Source organism: Cheilinus undulatus, linkage group 16 (assembly GCF_018320785.1).
Source record: "Cheilinus undulatus linkage group 16, ASM1832078v1, whole genome shotgun sequence".
In the NCBI taxonomy this organism is placed as follows: domain Eukaryota; kingdom Metazoa; phylum Chordata; class Actinopteri; order Labriformes; family Labridae; genus Cheilinus; species Cheilinus undulatus.
The window spans coordinates 27,418,898-27,437,215 of NC_054880.1; the positions used below are offsets into that span (position 1 = coordinate 27,418,898).

Here is an 18,318-nt window from a genome sequence, read left to right on the forward strand (position 1 = left end):
TGGATAGGAGGCAGCTTTCTGTCTGTCAGGGTGGTACATGACCCTGCTGGATAGGAGGTAGCTTTCTGTCTGTCAGGGCGGTACATGGTCCTGCTGGATAGGAGGTAGCTTTCTGTCTATCAGGGCGGTACATGGTCCTGCTGGATAGGAGGTAGCTTTCTGTCTGTCAGGGCGGTACATGGCCCTGCTGGATAGGAGGTAGCTTTCTGTCTGTCAGGGCGGCACATGGCCCTGCTGGATAGGAGGTAGCTTTCTGTCTGTCAGGGCGGCACATGGCCCTGCTGGATAGGAGGTAGCTTTCTGTCTGTCAGGGCGGCCCATGGTCCACTGTGTCTGTAAAAGGTTTTCTCCAGGAGCTCCTGTTACCCCATAAAAAATAAAAATAAAAAATAGAAAAAAAAAACAAAAACAAAACATGTGTTGCAGTTTGAATAAAAGTGTTTACCTAAAGTGAATAAATTCTTAGAATAGATTTTCTGTACTGTACTGACAACTTTAAAGTGTAAAGTGTCCATATATACTTTGATTTTCATCGATGCAGTGTCCGCCTTACACCATACAAAAGGTTTTAACTTATTTCTTGGATGAGGACAGTGGCCCATGATGTCCATATTACAAACAAACGTGCTGTCAGAAGGGGCCCCCATAGGGCGGTCTTCTTCTGTCATTGCAATAGTTGCACATTTTAATTCACTGCTGTTGTTTAAAGTTTGTCAGCACTCAGTTGCCCCTTACTTGCCAGCTAGGGGCCCTAAACAAATATCTGCCTTGGCTAGAGCTCAAATGTGTGGTTCCAGGAGAAAAATTCCCTTCATTTGATTAAAAAAAAAAAAAACCTGCTTTAATTCTGAAAGAAATTAAGGAACTGGGGGTAGATTGACGATTATGACATAAACTTAAATATGGCAAGGATGCCTATTATGAAAAACAGAGTGGTAACTAGTGTTGTACTCAAGACCACACTGTCTGAGACCAAGACTTGCCCGGGACCAGAACAACTTAAGACTTAAAATCACCCTACATTACAGTGTATTGATGAAGTGTATAATCGATTGTGCAAGCAGTCACAAAAGAGCAGAAACACCAATATTCCACCATCAGAACAAACCAGTCTGCAGACATTGTGGTGACCATAAAAAGGGCATTTATTTTGTTATTGTACAGACATGTGGTGTGCTCTAACGATAACGGTGCAGCTGCAGGGTGTTGCGCCTCTTCCAGGCTGCACGGCGGGAGCCTCCGATGGTCAAGTGGAACTTGTGTCCCTTGCCCAGGCCGCGGCTCTTCTTTCCTGCAGACGTCAGGCCACGCATCTCTCTGTGCTTGTGCACAGCCTTTGTGATCCATTGGGTGTCTGGGTTGCGTCTGACGGCCTTGTGGAAGGGATCGACCAGGATCACTTCGAAGAACTTGTAGGTGGAGTCCTCGCCCACCCAGTAGGAGTTCAGCACTCGCAGGGCTCCGCAGTGACGCCCAGCACGCTCCTGGGAGGGAAAAGAACAGTTCACAGGTCAAACTTGAACAAGTGCTAAAATTGGTTTCATGTCATGATTAAATAAATCTATTACCATCATCTATAATTAGGCAATAGGGCTGCCCACTTTTTCAGCAGCTCTGGTTCCAGACTTAAATTTCCCTTTTAAAATCCTCAATTTTCTATTAATATTCAATAGTTTTAATCTTGGAACAAAGCCAGTCAGTAACCTGGATACTTTCAATCATTTGATCCAGAGCAAAAAAAAAAAAAAAGGGATTACAAAAAGGACAACAGGCTAAGATACTAGACTGTGTACGTAATGTCTTCCAGGACAACTACACATCCCACAATCCATTGCAAATGAACATGATTAAGCATGCATCTTTCAAACCGTACCAACCCTATTGTTATTGATTGTTGATGAAGTCTTGTAGCTTTGTATATCTAAACATTTCCATGATAACAGCAATCTAAACTAATCAGGCGCCACAGAGAAACTCCAGGATTGTGGGTATTGTAGTTATTTTTCTCAACATTGCAAAGAAACCACATTTTTCTTAAAAAAGATTGATAACATAAATGCATCTTCCACAGTACCATAACCCCTTGCTTCACCCTCAGGTGGCTCATGGTAAATCTACCCTGGATGGTCAAAACTTTATGGTAATAATTAAGTCCAGTGAGGAGACCATGGACAGGATTTTAACTTCCTGGACCACTCTGTAGAGCTCTATACGACACCATATTTTAGTAGGGACGGCAACCTTCTGCTCTGCTTCAGAATAAATTTGATTGGTACACGTGGGGCAATATGGTTTTCAACCCAAGCTCACGCAGAATACCAACACCACAAAAAAAAACAGTATATCAGCATAAACTGACATGTGCAATGGTAGATCCCACTGGCAAATTCATGTGTGACTAGACACCCCCAAAAAATCTGCATCACTGAACCAGATGCTCATATTTGTCATTCCTTCAGGTCTGTGATCACATGATCGGAAAAAAAAGTTCCCTTTTATCAAATAGCGCTCTTTTTCCTTCATGTATCCTTAAAAGCTGGTTAAGCAATTATACAGCTGGAAAAGTCGAGACACTCAAGACATTTCTGAAATTTTGACACTTTTGCTCACATCTTTGCGATCTGTGCTCTATTCACAGCTCAGAAGATGTGATGTCTCCCCTGCCCCTCAAACGACTGGTACAGATTAGCCAATATTCAATTTTTAACAGCATGATATGATCTATAAAGTTTTTTTTCTCTAAAGAAATAAAATAATGTCTGTTCTACATCAAATCCACACAGGCAAACTTAGTAACAGTTAAATTAGTAACTGAGTGAGGAGATTTCAGCTAAATAAAGTAAAATTTTGCCGGATTTTACCCATATAAAGAAATTTACACCATAAATGATGACAGAAGTTTCTTAAGCAGAATGGAGGGAGAAATACTCAGTATATTCTGAGGATTAGACAGAAATAGAAATGCTCAAGTTTTTATTTCAGAATAAACAGTTAATTATCAGGTAGCGTTCTTGTGTTAGTATAAAATTACTACCATTAAAGAATTATATCTAACAAATAAAAAGGACATTTACTCTCCAATGTCTCAGTCTCTGTCTCCATCAGTGAAGTATGACTCATGTCTCTGAAGTGTTTCAGATGTACACAGAGAGGAGCTTTATTATTATTTAATATTGATATATAAAAATACATTCCCAACAACAGAACTGTGGCTAGTGGAAACACTGAGTGGCTAGTAGCCATTAGTCACAGTAGCTGGTGTGAAAAAGTTAATGTCAAGCCCTGTTCATACGTAAGTGTACACACGTTTACACCACGGCAAGCCGGCCACAGACAATACCCCACCCTACTGATAGTGATAACACAGTACAGGATTTAAATTCCTTAGATAGAACAATGCAGTGGTCTAAGTAGACTGGACGTCAGAAGGCAGATCATAGAACGCGCATTACAACCATCAGAGACTTGACTTGGACTTGTGACCAAAGACTTGAGAATTGACTTGGACTTGCAAAAAAATGACTTTTCTGCATCTCTGGTTTAGTGCAAGAAGTATACAGATAGATGACTAATTTAATGAAAACCTAACTCATTTGACATAAACATTGCCCAAGAAAGTAAGTTCAACTTTGACTGTTCAGTCACTTTTTGGAGAAATTTTAGCCAAACAACTATCAAGCACTTTTAAGCAATTATAAAATCTGAATCTTTAAAAACCTTGAAAATTTAAAAATTCAAGCATTTAAGGATTTCAAGCACTCGTACTAACCATGATGTAGACGATACCTTTCCCTACAGCTCTGTACAAGCTACAATAGGGATGTACAACATTACTGGCATAATGTCGGTATCAGCATATATTAAAATGTTTGCACATTTACCACTAATGTTTTGGCCATCAAAATCTTTTGAGTTTAGCGTTCGGGAGCCACGTGACGCTACTCAACTTAACAACCCCAGTGTTACTACAGGTATGCTGTCAGAAGACAAAGTGCTCTAATGCTGGCTCAACAAATACAGTCAAGTGCTGATAGAGCAAGTCAGGGAGAATTGGAAAAGGCGGCAGCGAAAACAGTTTTAGGATGGTCTGACACGTGTGTTTGTTATGGCCATTTTCTCCACCAACAGTTGAAAAACCAACATCTCTCACGTGTCAGTACCATTGTGATTGACAAGGGCCAACTTTAAAATGCCTTTTCCAAAGCTGTTTTTTTTTTCATGCAAATCTTTTACTTCCAAATCGGAAAATAAAAAAAAAAACTTGCAGGCAGTCCGTCTTACATCTGAACTGAAAAACAAATCTGATTTACAGCCTTTAAATATTAAACATGCCTTTGGCAGAAATTAAAGTTTTTACTTGTTTTAATTCCCCTCAAATCTCAGTTTTGTCAGACGTGTTTCCAAGGTCAGGAAGCTGACCAGAGTTCACTGATTTCAGCCATCAACTTATCTTTAACATTATTGCTTAAACATCACATTTTCCAAAAGATAGCTTTCAAAGGAGGTTCTCTTGGTAAACTGTGGTGAAAACTATTGTCATCACATTCAGCAGTTTGTTTCATATCGTCTGTATTTGAGCTTTGCAGGGTCTGTGACAGTTGGTATATGCAGGTATCTTATGTAGAACAGAATGGACAAACATACAGTGGACTTGGTTGGAGCATTAACCAGGCCACTGCAGCACCTATAAAGGTCTAACGCATCTACAGTTAACACTTTACAGTATGTTAATTCAGATACTTCATATCTGAATGCCTCCCTTTTCACTCTAGTAAAGTCTCCAGTAACACCAGAAAAAGTTGTTAAATTTGTCACCAGTCACTTTTTCGAAAAGAGTTGCTAGAGGGGCCTGAAAACTCGCTAAATATAGAGACAAAGTTGCTAAGTTGGCAACACTGCGAGCAAGGAGGTACGGGTACAGTAACAAGAAGCTATCCACCTCGGCGCGCTGTGAATGGCATGACGACTGACGCAGTTGCGTGACCACAGATCGTCTCGGCCTGAAATACACATTATTCTGCCAGGAAACCAGCTAATACCAACATCGTTCTCCAGTAACAAAAAAAATAATTTTTCACTGGTAAAAAAATAACTCACCAGAGTGGCGAGTAGTCTTAAAAATGTATCCACCAGAGACAAAATGTACTCGTGAGTGGCGAGTGTTAGTTTTGGACCCAGCAAGTGTATATCTCCCTAACAGGTAGACTTATTGTTCAGGAAAAGGTAACGTGAGAAAACAAGAAATTCAGTTAAAGTCTACAATTACAGTCAAAGTTGAATAACTGAAGACCGCCATACCTCAGCAGTGGACTGCAGACTGCGGGCATACTTGATCTGGTTGACGCCATGGTGCACTGGCTTGCCATAGGTGGCACCCTTGGGCACGGGGCGTTTACGGCCTCCACGGCGCACACGGACACGGTAGATTACGTAGCCTGTTAGAATCAAAACACAAACCTTCATATTAGCATGAGCTAAAAGATGACATTATCTAACGGTACAGATATGGACTCTGCACTCACCCTGTTTGGCCTTGTAGCCCAGTCTACGAGCCTTGTCAGGTCTGGTGGGTCGGGGAGCACGATGGAGGTTGGACAGCTGACGGTACTGCCAGCAACGCACACGGAGCAGGAAGCGCATCACATCGGACTGCTTCTTGCGCCATAACTCCTGCATATACCTATATGCTCCCATGTTGACTTAACTAGAAGAGAAATAGAGTGCAAGTTTAATATCCAGAGCATCAACTCATAGCTTTTCTATTTTTTTTTTTTACTTATTTCAAAAAAGGTACTTTCTACACATTATCAAAGGTTGTTAAATTTACATACTTTCGCCCTTTTATGGAGCATGTCTACATCACCTAAGCTGAGCTTTGCCATCATAATGCCTAAAGACAGTCACACTGAGGCCTCAATAAATATTTGGTTACCATATCTGACCAGATAGTCTAACATTACAGATGTACAAGAGTGAACTCCACCAACTCTCCTCTTGCACCAGCAAGGCCCTCTGAAGATGACAGGAGGAATTGCCCCCGCACCCCTGTGTAAACCTCCAAGTGATATATACCAGAGGAGACACCAATGAAAGAGACCAATGCCAACAAGACACTTGAAACATCACTACCATGTTTTAATGTGATTCAAGGCACATTCAGTCGCTCATTGGCAACACTTGCCTAGTTTGAACAGTGCACACAAGTTCATGCAAAATGTACAAACTCTAACCTACAGGGCAGTTCACATGAACATCATAGCAGTAAATCATAAGAACTGTCACAACAGCCTATTAGACCAATATCACCAATACGTGAACAAAGTGATGTTAAACCTTGTCATAAACATGCATCTACCACCTTAATATCTATTTGTTACCTGCAACTCGGGTAATAGAAAGACTCCTGACAAAATAACACTGACATTGGTGTGAGTCCAGTCTATGAAGTTGCCCTCAGAGAGAGCCACGGTAACACATGTAGAGTGCCGCTATAGCAACAATAACCAACAGTAGTCTAACGTTAGTATCAACGTATCACAGAGTATAAACTTGGATGCAACTACATGTCGGAGCAGTTTCAGAAAACAGGACGTGATGGGCAGAAAGTCCATGCCGACTGCACTGCTAATAGAAACATAGCTAGCGTGCTACAACAAACCGCATAACGTTATTTCTCACTTCAATTAATTCTGCTACTTTAGCTCACATATCCAGTGTTTTTAAACTCTTCATTTAAACGCGAAAAGTTTGGTACTTCTCTCTGATATCTCATTACATCATGGAAATATCAATTTAGCATCCTAGTGTGGGTAGCGGAGCTAACTGCTACCGGATCGTCTGCATCCCGACAGTTAAGATATGGCTGTAATCTGCGTTATTTACAACCTTAGTGAAAAATAATCGAAGTGTAAAGATCTCTATTAAGGTGACTAACACCGTCTTGAATACAACAGACAGATGACATTATAAACTTGATGATTTTAATGGATTACATTCTGTATAACAGCAAAGAAAATCTTGCTTACATGATGGCGTACCAGCCGGAAAGAGAGAGAAAAAGTACCCGGCATGCCTTATCAAAATGGCAGTGACGTATTTCCTTTCTTAGGCACATGGGAAATGTAGTTTGGTGGATATTTTAAGCTGTGGCTTTGAATATCACTTTTTTTCTGTATTTTAACAAACAAAAGGCGCTCTAAACGCTTCTTCATTTAGATGTACATTGAAGAGTATTTCCTTAAGTGTGTCACAAATCCCAAATACAGTCTGGAAACAAACAAAAAAAATTTCAAAGTGTTGAGAAAAAAACATGATAGACGGACAGACAGATAGCTAGATAGATATTTTATTAATAGAAACATAAAACCTAAAAGCCTTTACAGCCAAGTAAGCAGTATTTTAGACAGAAGTAATGTTGAATACAAGCTCTTGTTAGTATGTTTTTAAGTATGGGGCGATTGCAAAATCTTTGTGTCTACAAAGCGCATCATTGTAAAGTTTCATGTTGTGCTGTATAATAGAACTAATATAACTACATTAATAAGCAAATTGATGCCAATGGTGGTAACGGTCATGTGTGCCCCATGTATTCTGATTGTATGCTGTTAAATTACACAAATCATAATCCTAAACATGATTGTAAAATGCATCAAAATAATAAAATCTACTTCCATCGTTTTTTCGGACGTGTACGTTGTTGCCTTTTGTGAACTCCATTGCGCATGCGTATTGAACGAAAAGTCTTGGCAAAGTGCTCGCAGAGCAGCAGAATGTATGCTCTGCACATGATGCTGCAGCTGAAGACTTAATACGCGGCTGGTGACCCACCTGAAGTAAGTAAAGAAATTATGCACAATATACCAGTAACTGACAAATAATACTTTATAGAAGCGTTTTTAATGGCGCATTTATGTGACGCAGATTCGTATGCTAACATGTAAGCTAGCATGGCTAAACAACAAACCGCTGTCACAGCATGTTAACGCCGATAGTGCCGCATTGTAGAGCTTTGTTAGGAAGAATGTCGTCCTTGTCGATGATATAATCTAATACCCGGCCTGCTTTAGGTAAGGCTTTTAAACACTGTGGTGTTTTGTCTTTATATAACGCAGGCTCGACATGGGTAAGGGCTGTAAAGTTGTGGTGTGTGGTCAGGCAGCAGTTGGAAAAACTGCCATACTGGAGCAGTTACTGTACGGAAATCACTCTGTAGGTAAGGATAACGCGTAGAAAGATAATATTCATAAGAGAATTACTCTTTCAACTGAAGTTATCTCCCCTGTTATGTTCAGAGTGTCTCTTCCTGACTTTGTTATTATGTCATTATCGAAGGCTCAGAGTCCAATGAGACCCAGGAGGATGTATATGTGGCCTCGGTGGAGACTGACCGAGGTGTGAAGGAACAGCTGAGGCTTTATGACACCAAAGGCCTTCATGATGGACAAGACCTCCCAAAACACTACTACACAGTAGCAGACGGCTTCGTGCTTGTGTACAGCGTCGATAGTGTCGAGTCTTTCAAGAAGGTGGACGTCCTGAAGAAGGAAATTGACAAGTCCAGAGATAAGAAAGAGGTGAGGCTGGTTCAAAGTGGCCTTTGTTAGTCCGTAGGATGATAAGACTTGACTCAACCTTATAACATATAATGGCACTTATAATGGCAAATTAGCATATTAAACCATCAGCAACAAGGGTTTTTATATATTCTATTTCCTAGAACCGCTTTAGGTGTCAGACAATGCAGCTAACAATGAGCTGTCAAAACAAAATTCAGAAAGTCACCGTTAGTTGCATGTTATTTTTTAAAAGCTATGTAGTTTTTGGGTTAGAAAACACTAAACAAAGTCATTAAAGTGGTAAATTGGTCCATCTGTTGTCAAATAAAAACTAAAAGCAGCAATAATAAAGGGTGCCCTTGTCTTTCAGGGTGCACTTACACCTGCAATCTGTACCGTGCCCAAGCGTGCTTGAGCCCCAGAGTCCAGCTGGTCACTTCCTTGGGTCTGGTACAATTGGGCAGGATGGGCTTTGGAACGGTACGATTGCTATGCATGCTCACGTATAGATATACAATGTGCATGATGTATAACAGATATAACTGTTGTTACACATCATCTGCTCTTGATGCTTATTTTAAACAGTGGTGGAGTGCTAGAGATCTGTGTCTGACCAAAATAGTCAAAATAAGCCACACAATGAGTTACTGTCATGTTGTCCATGTCTTTCTTCATTGTGCTGACTCATGCATTTTGTAAACTGTGTGTGTCATATAACAACATGATGATGGATCCTTGCTCAAGTTTGGTCGGGCTTGGAGCAGTGGGAGTGCAGGCCAGCAGGGGGAGTTATGAGAATGCAATGGTGTGGGGAAACTGGGCCCTCCATTAACTGTTATTTGTTGAAGCAGTAGCACTTACCAGTGCCATGTTTTAAAGAATGATTTAGTCTTGATTTTGGCCGCTATTTTAAATTTAGTCTTAGCTTTAGTCTTTAGATTACGAATCTTCCCAGTTTTAGTCACATTTTAGTCATTTTTAACCTTTGTAGTTTAGTCTAGTTTTATCCATCCATCCAATTTCTATACCACCTATCCAGTTGGGGGCCGCAGGGGGGCTGGAGCCTATCCCAGCTGTCATTGGGCGAGAGACGGGTTACACCCTGGACTGGTCTCCAGTCAATAGCAGGGCTGACATATAGATAGACAACCAGGCACGCTCACATTCACACATACGGCCAATTTAGAGTCACCAGTTAACATAAAGAGCATGTTTTTTGGTGGTGGGAGGAAGCCATAGTACCTGGAGAGAACCCACGCATGTGGGGGAGAACATACAAACTCTGTTGTGAGGCAACAGTGCTAACACCTGTGCCGCTGTGCAGCCCTCATCTAGTTTTAGTTGACAAAAAAATATAAATCCATTTTACTCCAGTTTTTGCCCATTGAAACGCTTATTCTCTTTGAATGAAATTGATTAACAAAATTGTAAAAATTAATATTAAAGTAACAGACTTTAAGTAATTTAAAATACACTGCTGAAAATACTGACATACTTAATCCGCACAGTTGAGAAATGTTATAGGTTTTATACATCCACCAGTCCAGCACTAACATTTTGTCTCGAACAGTAACTTACTTTTCATCATTCTTTTTTTTTTTTAATCAAAGATCTATTTTAGGTTGTCGTAGTCTATTCTATCTCATGGAAAAACATTGTTAACTAACATTTTATTTATAGTTTGGTTGAGGAAATTAAAACTTCATGGTAAATTTGTTTTGTTGAAACTGTATAACCTAAAAAAAAAAAAAAAGCTTGTATTTGTAATTATTTAAAATGATTTTGCACAGTAAAAGAATGTCTTGTAATGTTATACTAATCATAATTATTCATAAATTGACTACATTAATTAATGAAATGAAATGAAAACTTGGATCTTCCATTCTCAAACTTTGATTTAACTCTACTGTGCTTGTGTAAGGCAGATTTTCATTGGCCTTTTGAATTGATGAATGAGTTTGAGAATTTGAGTGTGGTCATTTCTCCATGTGTCTTCTTTCCTCAGGTAACAGTCATAGTTCTGGGAAATAAGACGGACCTGCGGGAGCGTCGACAGGTGGACCAGGAGATGGCGCAGCAGTGGGCTCGAGGAGAGAAGGTGAAGCTTTGGGAGGTGAGCGTCACAGAACGAAACACCCTCATCGAACCATTCACCCAGCTGACCAGCCGCCTCACGCAGCCTCAGAGCAAGTCTTCCTTCCCTCTGCCGGGACGCAAAAGCAAAGGCACCCCTTCCAATGACATCTGAAGCTCTGAAGACAACTGCACCATACTCCTCGCTACTTCTGTTAGCAGGCTGCATTCACCTCTCATGGGAATAACCAGCAGAACAACATGATGCTTTAGTTAAGCAATATGACATTTGCAAATCTAAACTTTTTCACACAGTTCTTTACAGGTTTCTAGTTAAAGGACCTTGAAAATAAGCTCATCCTAATGTGTAAAGAAAGCTACTATTTTCTGTTGTGTTTCAATGTGTTACATCCCCCTTTACTGAGAAAACCCTCTTAAAAATCAACATATAGAAGTACCAAAGATTTAGGCCAGTCCAAACACAAATTGAGTTCACGCTTATGAACTGTGAAACAACCTGTTTTGTTTTTTCGAATGAATGTGGTAATCATCCCCAGTTAAATGATTAGCCTTTCAATACAAAACTCACATGCCCTTATAAACAGTAAAAACATTATTAGTCTTTGTTTACAAACACCAAATATTTAAAGATTAAGGCCTTATCAATTCTGGAGGTCTAAATGACTTATAGGTGCAATACGTTTGAGAACTGGTCCAGCTTTCTCCAGTAACCATAGAACTGACTGTCACAACTGCAAAAGACAATCCTGTTTTCTCAAGTTAGTGTTTTTTTTTTTTTTTTTTACCGAAAAACTGAAATACTGTTGTCTTAGAAGGGACTTGACTTGACTGACATTTCCAATAGTTTATACTTACAGACTACAGGAGTTGCTTATCTACTTCTGACCTAATTGCTTAGTCTGTATTTTTGTGTGTTTGAAGAATATTGTACAAAATTGCTGGTTCAGCTCTAACACAATCAAACTTGTCGACAAAGTCAGTGGTAGATCAGCAACTCCCGTCTTCTGCAAGGTAAAATAAGTCTCTTTGTTTATGTTCATATTCAAGTGTTGCTCCAAGAGCCCAGCAACATTTGACAGATAATTTCTGCAGAAACAAACCCTTGTCATGAGGAAAGTTTCCTTTAGGCTCTGTGAAGACACTAGATTCCATTGAAAAAGTTAACTCAGCCTTGCAGAATACACGAGTTGCTTGTCTACCTCTGGCTCGATTGGTTAGTAAGTCTGTGTTTTTGTGCGTTACAGAAATATTGTGCAAAATAGTTTGTTCCAACACAATATTGAGTGACATCAAACAACCCAATCAAACTTACCAATCAAGTCAGTTGCAGATCAGCACCAACTTGTTTTCTGCTAGGTCACATTAGTTTTTTGTCGACAGACATTCAGATTTCTGTTCTAAATGTCCAGCAACTTTACAGATATGATCATTGTAAGGATCATTATTTCTTTCAAGTTAGGCTAATCTTTTTTAAACAAAAGCAGCTGTTAGATAACTGTCTTGAAAGCAAGCATATCAATTGACAAAAGCCATCATTCTTCCTTGCATAATACTAGAGTTGCTTGTCTACTGCTGCCTTGATCGGTGAGCTAGTTTGTGTTTTTGTGCATCACAAAAATATTGCAAAACAGTTGGTTCAGCTCCAACACAATGTTTTTGTAACACCAAATAACACATTCAAACTTACTGGTCAAGTCAGTTGTAGATCAGCGACTCCAGTGTTCTGTTAAGTAAAATTAGTCTCTTTGTCAATGGACAGGTTCATTGTTCTATTCCAAGGGTCCAACAGCTTCCCAAAAATGATGCCATGAGTCTTTATTTAACCAGAAACACCCTTTGTAGACAACATTGATGCATTGGCCTTGTCTTGCAGAATACAGGAGTTGCTTGTCTACTTCTGCCTTGATTGGTTAGCTAGTTTGTGTTTTTGTGTGTTACAGAAATATTGTAAAATGGTTGGTTCAGCTCCAACACAATGTTTCTGTAACACCAAACACACTCAAACTTACCAATCAAGTCAGGGGTAGAAGAGCAACTCCTGTGTTCTGTAAGGTCAAAATAGCCTGCTCTGTCAATGGGAAGGTTCAGATTTCTGTTCTCAGAGTCCAAAAACGTAATTAAAATGACCCTACCCAAGATGCACTTGTTCTGTCAAGAAAGATCTTTTTTATTTACCTAGAAATGGCTGTTATAAAAATCTAATCAAAGCTACCAGATTTCAATGACAAAAATGGTAATTATTCCATGTGGTAAACAGGAGATGCTTGTCTACTGCTGCCCTGGTTGGTTAGCTAGTTTGTGTTTTTGTGTGTTACAGAAATATTGTAAAATGGTTTGTTATGCTCCAACCCATTGTTTTTGTAACACATACAACACAACACATTCTAACTTATCAATCAAGTCAGTGGTAGAAGAGCAACTCCTGTGTTCTGCAAGATATGAACCCTTTCAAGATGCTCCCCTTACTCTAATAGGGTTTATTTTATGAGAAATAGCTGCTGTAACACTCGGGTGACAAAAATGGTCATACTTTCTTTCAGAATACAGGAGTTACTTGTCTACTTCTGCCTTGATTGGTTAGCAAGTTTGTGTTTTTGTGTGTTACAGAAATATTTTAAAACAGTTGGTTCAGCTCCAACACAATGTTTCTGTAACACCAAACAACACACTCAAACTTACAAATCAAGTCAGTGGTAGAAGAGCAATTCCTGAGTTATGCAAGATAAGATGTAGCATTTTGTCTATGGGAGGATTCAGATTGTTTTTCGTATTTTCTGAAAATTGATTGGAAATGACCCCTGTCAGAAAGCAACTCCTTTGTCTTGTAAGTTTTATTTGCTGTTACAACAATCCAGTGACAATAATGGTAATACTTTCTTGCAGAAAATGAGAGTTGCTTGTCTACCTCTGCCTTGATTGGTTAGCTAGTTTGTGTTTTTGTGTGTTACAGAAATGTTGTGAAACGGTTGGTTCAGCTCCAACACATGTTTTTATAAAACCAAACAACACAATCAAACTTACCAATCAAGTTAGTGGTAGAACAGCATCTCCTGTTTTCTTCAAGGTCAAAGTAGTCTCTCTGTCAATGGATAGGTTCAGGTTTTTGCTCTAAGGGTCCAACAGCTTCATAGAAATGATGCCTTGAGACATAACTAACTTTTTCTGTGAATTAATGATCTTTTATTTCATCAGAAACACCTGTTGGATCACCTCTTTGTAGACAACACTGATGCATTAACTTTGTCTTGCAGAAAATGAGAGTTGCTTGTCTACCTCTGCCTCGATTGGTTAGCTAGTTTGTGTTTTTGTGTGTTACAGAAATATTGTAAAACAGTTGGTTCAGCTCCAACACAATGTTTCTGTAACACCAAACAACACACTCAAACTTACAAATCAAGTCAGTGGTAGAAGAGCAATTCCTGGGTTCTGCCAGGTAAAATTAACCAGCTTTTTCAATGGACGGGTTCAGATTTCTGTTTGAAGGGTCCAACAGCTTCACAGAAATGATGCCTTGAGACAAACTTTTCTGTTAAAGATGGTTCCTTTCTTTCATTCCTGTTGGATCACTTCTTTAAAGACACCATTGATGCATTGGCCTTGTCTGGCAGAATATGAGAGTTGCTTGTCTACCTCTGCCTTGATTGGTTAGCTAGTTTGTGTTTTTGTGTGTTACAGAAATATTGCAAAACAGTTGGTTTAGCTCCAACACAATGTTTCTGTAACACCAAACAACACACTCAAACTTACAAATCAAGTCAGTGGTAGAAGAGCAACTCCTGGGTTCTGCCAGGTAAAATTAACCAGCTCTTTCAATGAACAGGTTCAGATTTCTGTTCAAAGGGTCCAACAGCTTCACAGAAATGATGCCCTGAGACGTACTTTTTCTGTTAATGAAGGTCCCTTTCTTTCACACCCATTGGATCACTTCTTTAAAGACACCATTTACACATTAACCCTCTTTTGCAAAATACGGGAGTTGCTTGCCTACCCCTGCCTTGATTGGTTAGCTTGTTTGAGTTTTGTGTGTTGCAGAAATATTGGAAAATGGTTGGTTTGGCTCCAACACAATGTTTAAGTAACATACAACAACACAATCAAACTTAACAATCAAGTCAGTGGTAAATCGGCAACTTCTGTGTTTTGCAAGCAAGTATTAGTCTCTATTGTTTATTGGCATGTTCAGATTACTGCTCCAAGTGTTTGACAACTTCACAGAAATGATGCCTTGAGACGAACCTTTTCTGTGAAGTAAGGTTCCTTTTTTCACCAGAAACACCTGTTGGATCACTTCTTTGAAGAAACCAGTGAAGCATCAACGCTGTCTTGCAGAATATGAGAGTTGCTTGTTTACTGCTGCCTCGATTGGTTAGCTAGTTTGTGTTTTTGTGTGTTGCAAAATATTGTATAAAGTAGTTGGTTTGGCTCCAACACAATATTTTAGTTACATCAAACAACACAAATAAACTTACTGGTCAAGTCAGTGGTAGATCAGCAACTCCTGTTTTCTACAATGCAAAATGGGTTTCTTTGTAGATGAACGGGTTTAGATTTTTATAAACGTTTGGGCTCTTCACAGAAATAATCCTAGGGGAGGAGCTTTTCCAGGTTCCATTTTATTTGACTAGAAATAGCTGTTAGGTCACTCTGAGAAAGGGCTTCTTGTGGATGGAGATGCTCAGATTGTTGTTGAAGTGTCCAACAACTTTAAAAAATTAATTTCTATGCGGACAGACCCATGGTCCATGGCTAAGATTTGTAATGTCTTTCTAGAAACAGTGGTTACATTATTGTCCTTAAAATCAAAAGAACTCAGCTGACAAAAACAGCAATTCTATCATGCAGAATATGAGAGTTTCTTGTCTACTCTTGCCTTTATTGGTTAGCTAGCTTGTGCTTTCGTATTCCATAAAAATATTGTTAAATGGTTGGTTTGGCTCCAACCCAATGTTTTTGTAAAACCGGATAGCACAATCAAGCTTATCAGTCAAGTCAGTATTAGAGGAGCAAGTCCTGTGTTTTGCAAGGTAAAATTTCTTTCTTTTGATGTAAGCCAGTTGCTTTAAAATGGTGTTGCGGTAACTGTTTTGAGTTAAAAAAGGGATTCTTTTTGTAATATTGTCAGAAGCTTAGAATTACAATATGAAACCTGCCATGTAGATGCTGCAGCTGTTACAGCCTAATTTGTGCCTACCATCTAAAGAAACCTACAGGAGCAGTTACAAAATCTTTGAACCTATTAGTCCTTTAACCACAAAACATGCCAATAGGATAAATCTATTAGGATTTCCATCTAAAATAATTGAATTCAGGCTGTCAGTGCCTGTTCACCTCGGTGAATTGTTCTTTTTTGAGACTTTGGCTATTGTTTCTTACTTTTGATTTATGCTTCATAGTGATATCGTCACAGGCAGCATTTACAAGTTGAATGATCACAATATCTGTAATTTTATTTTTATCTGACGTAAAGTTTTCAAATTTTTGATACTTTTTGGAATTAATTTTCATTTAATCATAGAACCTCTATACATTGTATTAAAAACAACTGAACTCTTAAAAAACGTATTTTTCATAACTGAGGTGCATAGGAAAGCAATCAATCTTATTTAAATATTAACTTCTGTAAGACTGTCAAAATTGTACAAACCATCACAAAAACGGTCCTGCAACATTGCCAATACTTTAATGCAATTCAGACAGTATGCAGGACAGGATTCCTGCAAATTTTTGCCAAGTCTTATCAATTTTTTAACATGAAAGTTCTCAGAAAGTCTTAAATTGTGGATTGCTCTCTGACTTAGGCCCATTATACCACGGTGTCAGCTTTATTTGTTGTTTCATTGTCCTTTTTTGTTTATCTACTTGCCTCATTTACTTAATGATTTATTAATTTATGGGAGCTTTCACAGCAGAAGAGAAAAGAATGTGAAATACAAGGAATGGATGGCAAATTCAATGCAATACAAAATTGGTATCAACTCGCACTTCTTTGGGTCTTTAAACAGCATAAATTTGATTTCATAAAGTTTGCAGCAACCTTGCAGGAGATGCCTGCATCTTTTGGTAACAAAAAAAAACAGTAAATAACCTAGCATTGGGTGCCTTTTTGATGTCACTGTGTCAAAAAAAAGGTAATCATTTACTTTTTTTCCTGTATCTGCCTATATAGTTATTCAATGCTGCCATCTTAACAGTGATTTCTACCATGAGTCTTGTGTACGTTGTGTTATTTCCCATGCTACGTGAATGCAGCGTGAACCCTCAGCTAGTCTTCATCCAGTCCATCTCCTATTCGTCATGGCCTGGCAGCAATAACATTCATGGTACAGCCTTTAACGTGATGTAGCGTTTGATTTTGTCTGTCTTGCATTAGTTGCACTCTCGTGTCGTCCAGCCTTTGTGTCTAGCAGGGTAACTTAGTAGTTAAAGCTGTGTGTGTGTTAGCCTTTCTAACAGTAGAAATGTGAGTGTTGAGAGGAAATATTTATTTTTTAACTAATTTATTTTTGTCACTTTAATGAGCCACATTCCTGTTGAATCTATGTGAAGGATGATTTGTGCCGTTTTCTCTGATCTAAATGTTTTAAAATAATGACATCCAAAGGGCATTCTCATATTCTCAAACTTTGACCATATTTTGTACATTTTTGGGCTAAATGACAAAAAGGTGCATGAACATTTTTAAGTGTTTCAGTAGATTTCCCCGGTAGGCAAAATCAAGCTGTAATGTTTTCAGTGTACTTGTGACAAATCTGTCTGATTACAGTACAGCTAAGGAAAGTGCTTGTTTTTGACACTAAGTTTCCTTTAGTTATTGTTAAGTGTTTCACATCATTACAGTAAGGATATCTGCAGAAATAGAACATTTCATTTAAGAGGAAGATGCTAATTCTGAAAACGGACTCTGTTGCTGGCTTTAAAGTCACCAAACTTTACTGAAAAAAATGCCAAATTTATCTTGCAGAACATGGGTTAAGTGGCTTTGAAACAAAAAAGTGCAAGGCTTTTTTGGCATCAAAACAACCTCAACAAAGAATTTGTTTGTTCTCAAGCAAGATATGTAAAGGTTGGTTTAATGGAGCAGATTATTTAACAGCAGCATGCAAAAATGGCTGCTTTTCCGCTCCAGGCTTTCATCAGTGTTTCCAGTTTTTTAGGAAACACTTTTGTAAGCCTTGGGCTGAAACGCATCCATTTCTACATGCTGCTTTTAAATAATCTGTATCATTACAAAGTGTAAGACAAGTGATGATCTTTTTGGCACTTTTTTGAGTTAAACATGTTAGTCTCTGTAATATTTCTGCAGGAATCCTTTCTGTAATGTTGTCAACACTTGGATAATATTCTGAGCTTTTCAAAAGTAAAAACTAGAACTTTTAGCCCTCCAGCGATTACTTTACAGCTATAACATCCAGTCTTGTGACTGCCAGGTTAAATCTGCTGTTGCTGTTTGAAAGTTTTAGTACCTGTTTGTCATTTGCATCCCCAAGAATGTGTAAATTTATGGCCCAGGTTTAAAAATAGCAGAATTGCCCTTTAATTTGCTGCTAGTAGAACAGAGTTAGTGAGAGCGCTCTGTTATCATGCTAACCCTCGATAATTCTCTGCTCTGTAACTGTCTTAAGATGCACTGAATAAAATGTAGCCTCTTCATATTTAATTGGGTGACAGT

At 38.8% G+C, this 18,318-nt stretch overlaps 2 protein-coding genes across 2 annotated transcripts; one reads left to right on the plus strand and one right to left on the minus strand.

Moving 5' to 3' along the window:
• Positions 1 to 1,127: 1,127 nt before the first annotated feature.
• On the minus strand, positions 1,128 to 7,107 carry rpl15 (ribosomal protein L15). The gene is made up of 4 exons (XM_041807937.1): positions 7,026 to 7,107; positions 5,523 to 5,704; positions 5,299 to 5,435; positions 1,128 to 1,484 (listed from the first exon to the last, which is right to left on the minus strand). The coding sequence occupies exons 2-4, from the start codon at positions 5,692 to 5,694 to the stop codon at positions 1,179 to 1,181; spliced, it is 615 nt and encodes a 204-aa protein (XP_041663871.1). The 5' UTR covers positions 5,695 to 5,704; positions 7,026 to 7,107; the 3' UTR covers positions 1,128 to 1,178.
• A 627-nt stretch (positions 7,108 to 7,734) lies between these two features.
• Positions 7,735 to 18,309, plus strand: nkiras1 (NFKB inhibitor interacting Ras-like 1). The gene is made up of 4 exons (XM_041807929.1): positions 7,735 to 7,832; positions 8,112 to 8,212; positions 8,332 to 8,573; positions 10,561 to 18,309. The coding sequence occupies exons 2-4, from the start codon at positions 8,119 to 8,121 to the stop codon at positions 10,801 to 10,803; spliced, it is 579 nt and encodes a 192-aa protein (XP_041663863.1). The 5' UTR covers positions 7,735 to 7,832; positions 8,112 to 8,118; the 3' UTR covers positions 10,804 to 18,309.
• The last annotated feature ends 9 nt before the right edge of the window (positions 18,310 to 18,318 follow it).

Excerpts from the sequence above, each read along its gene's own strand:
- nkiras1 (XM_041807929.1), top strand. The coding sequence starts at position 8,119 with ATGGGTAAGGGCTGTAAAGTTGTGGTGTGTGGTCAGGCAGCAGTTGGA. Across the intron at positions 8,213-8,331 it reads GTACGGAAATCACTCTGTAG|GCTCAGAGTCCAATGAGACC; the intron begins GTAAGGATAACG and ends TCATTATCGAAG. Across the intron at positions 8,574-10,560 it reads AGTCCAGAGATAAGAAAGAG|GTAACAGTCATAGTTCTGGG; the intron begins GTGAGGCTGGTT and ends TTCTTTCCTCAG.
- rpl15 (XM_041807937.1), bottom strand. The coding sequence starts at position 5,694 with ATGGGAGCATATAGGTATATGCAGGAGTTATGGCGCAAGAAGCAGTCC. Across the intron at positions 5,436-5,522 it reads GGGCTACAAGGCCAAACAGG|GCTACGTAATCTACCGTGTC; the intron begins GTGAGTGCAGAG and ends TGATTCTAACAG. Across the intron at positions 1,485-5,298 it reads GTCTGCAGTCCACTGCTGAG|GAGCGTGCTGGGCGTCACTG; the intron begins GTATGGCGGTCT and ends TTTCCCTCCCAG.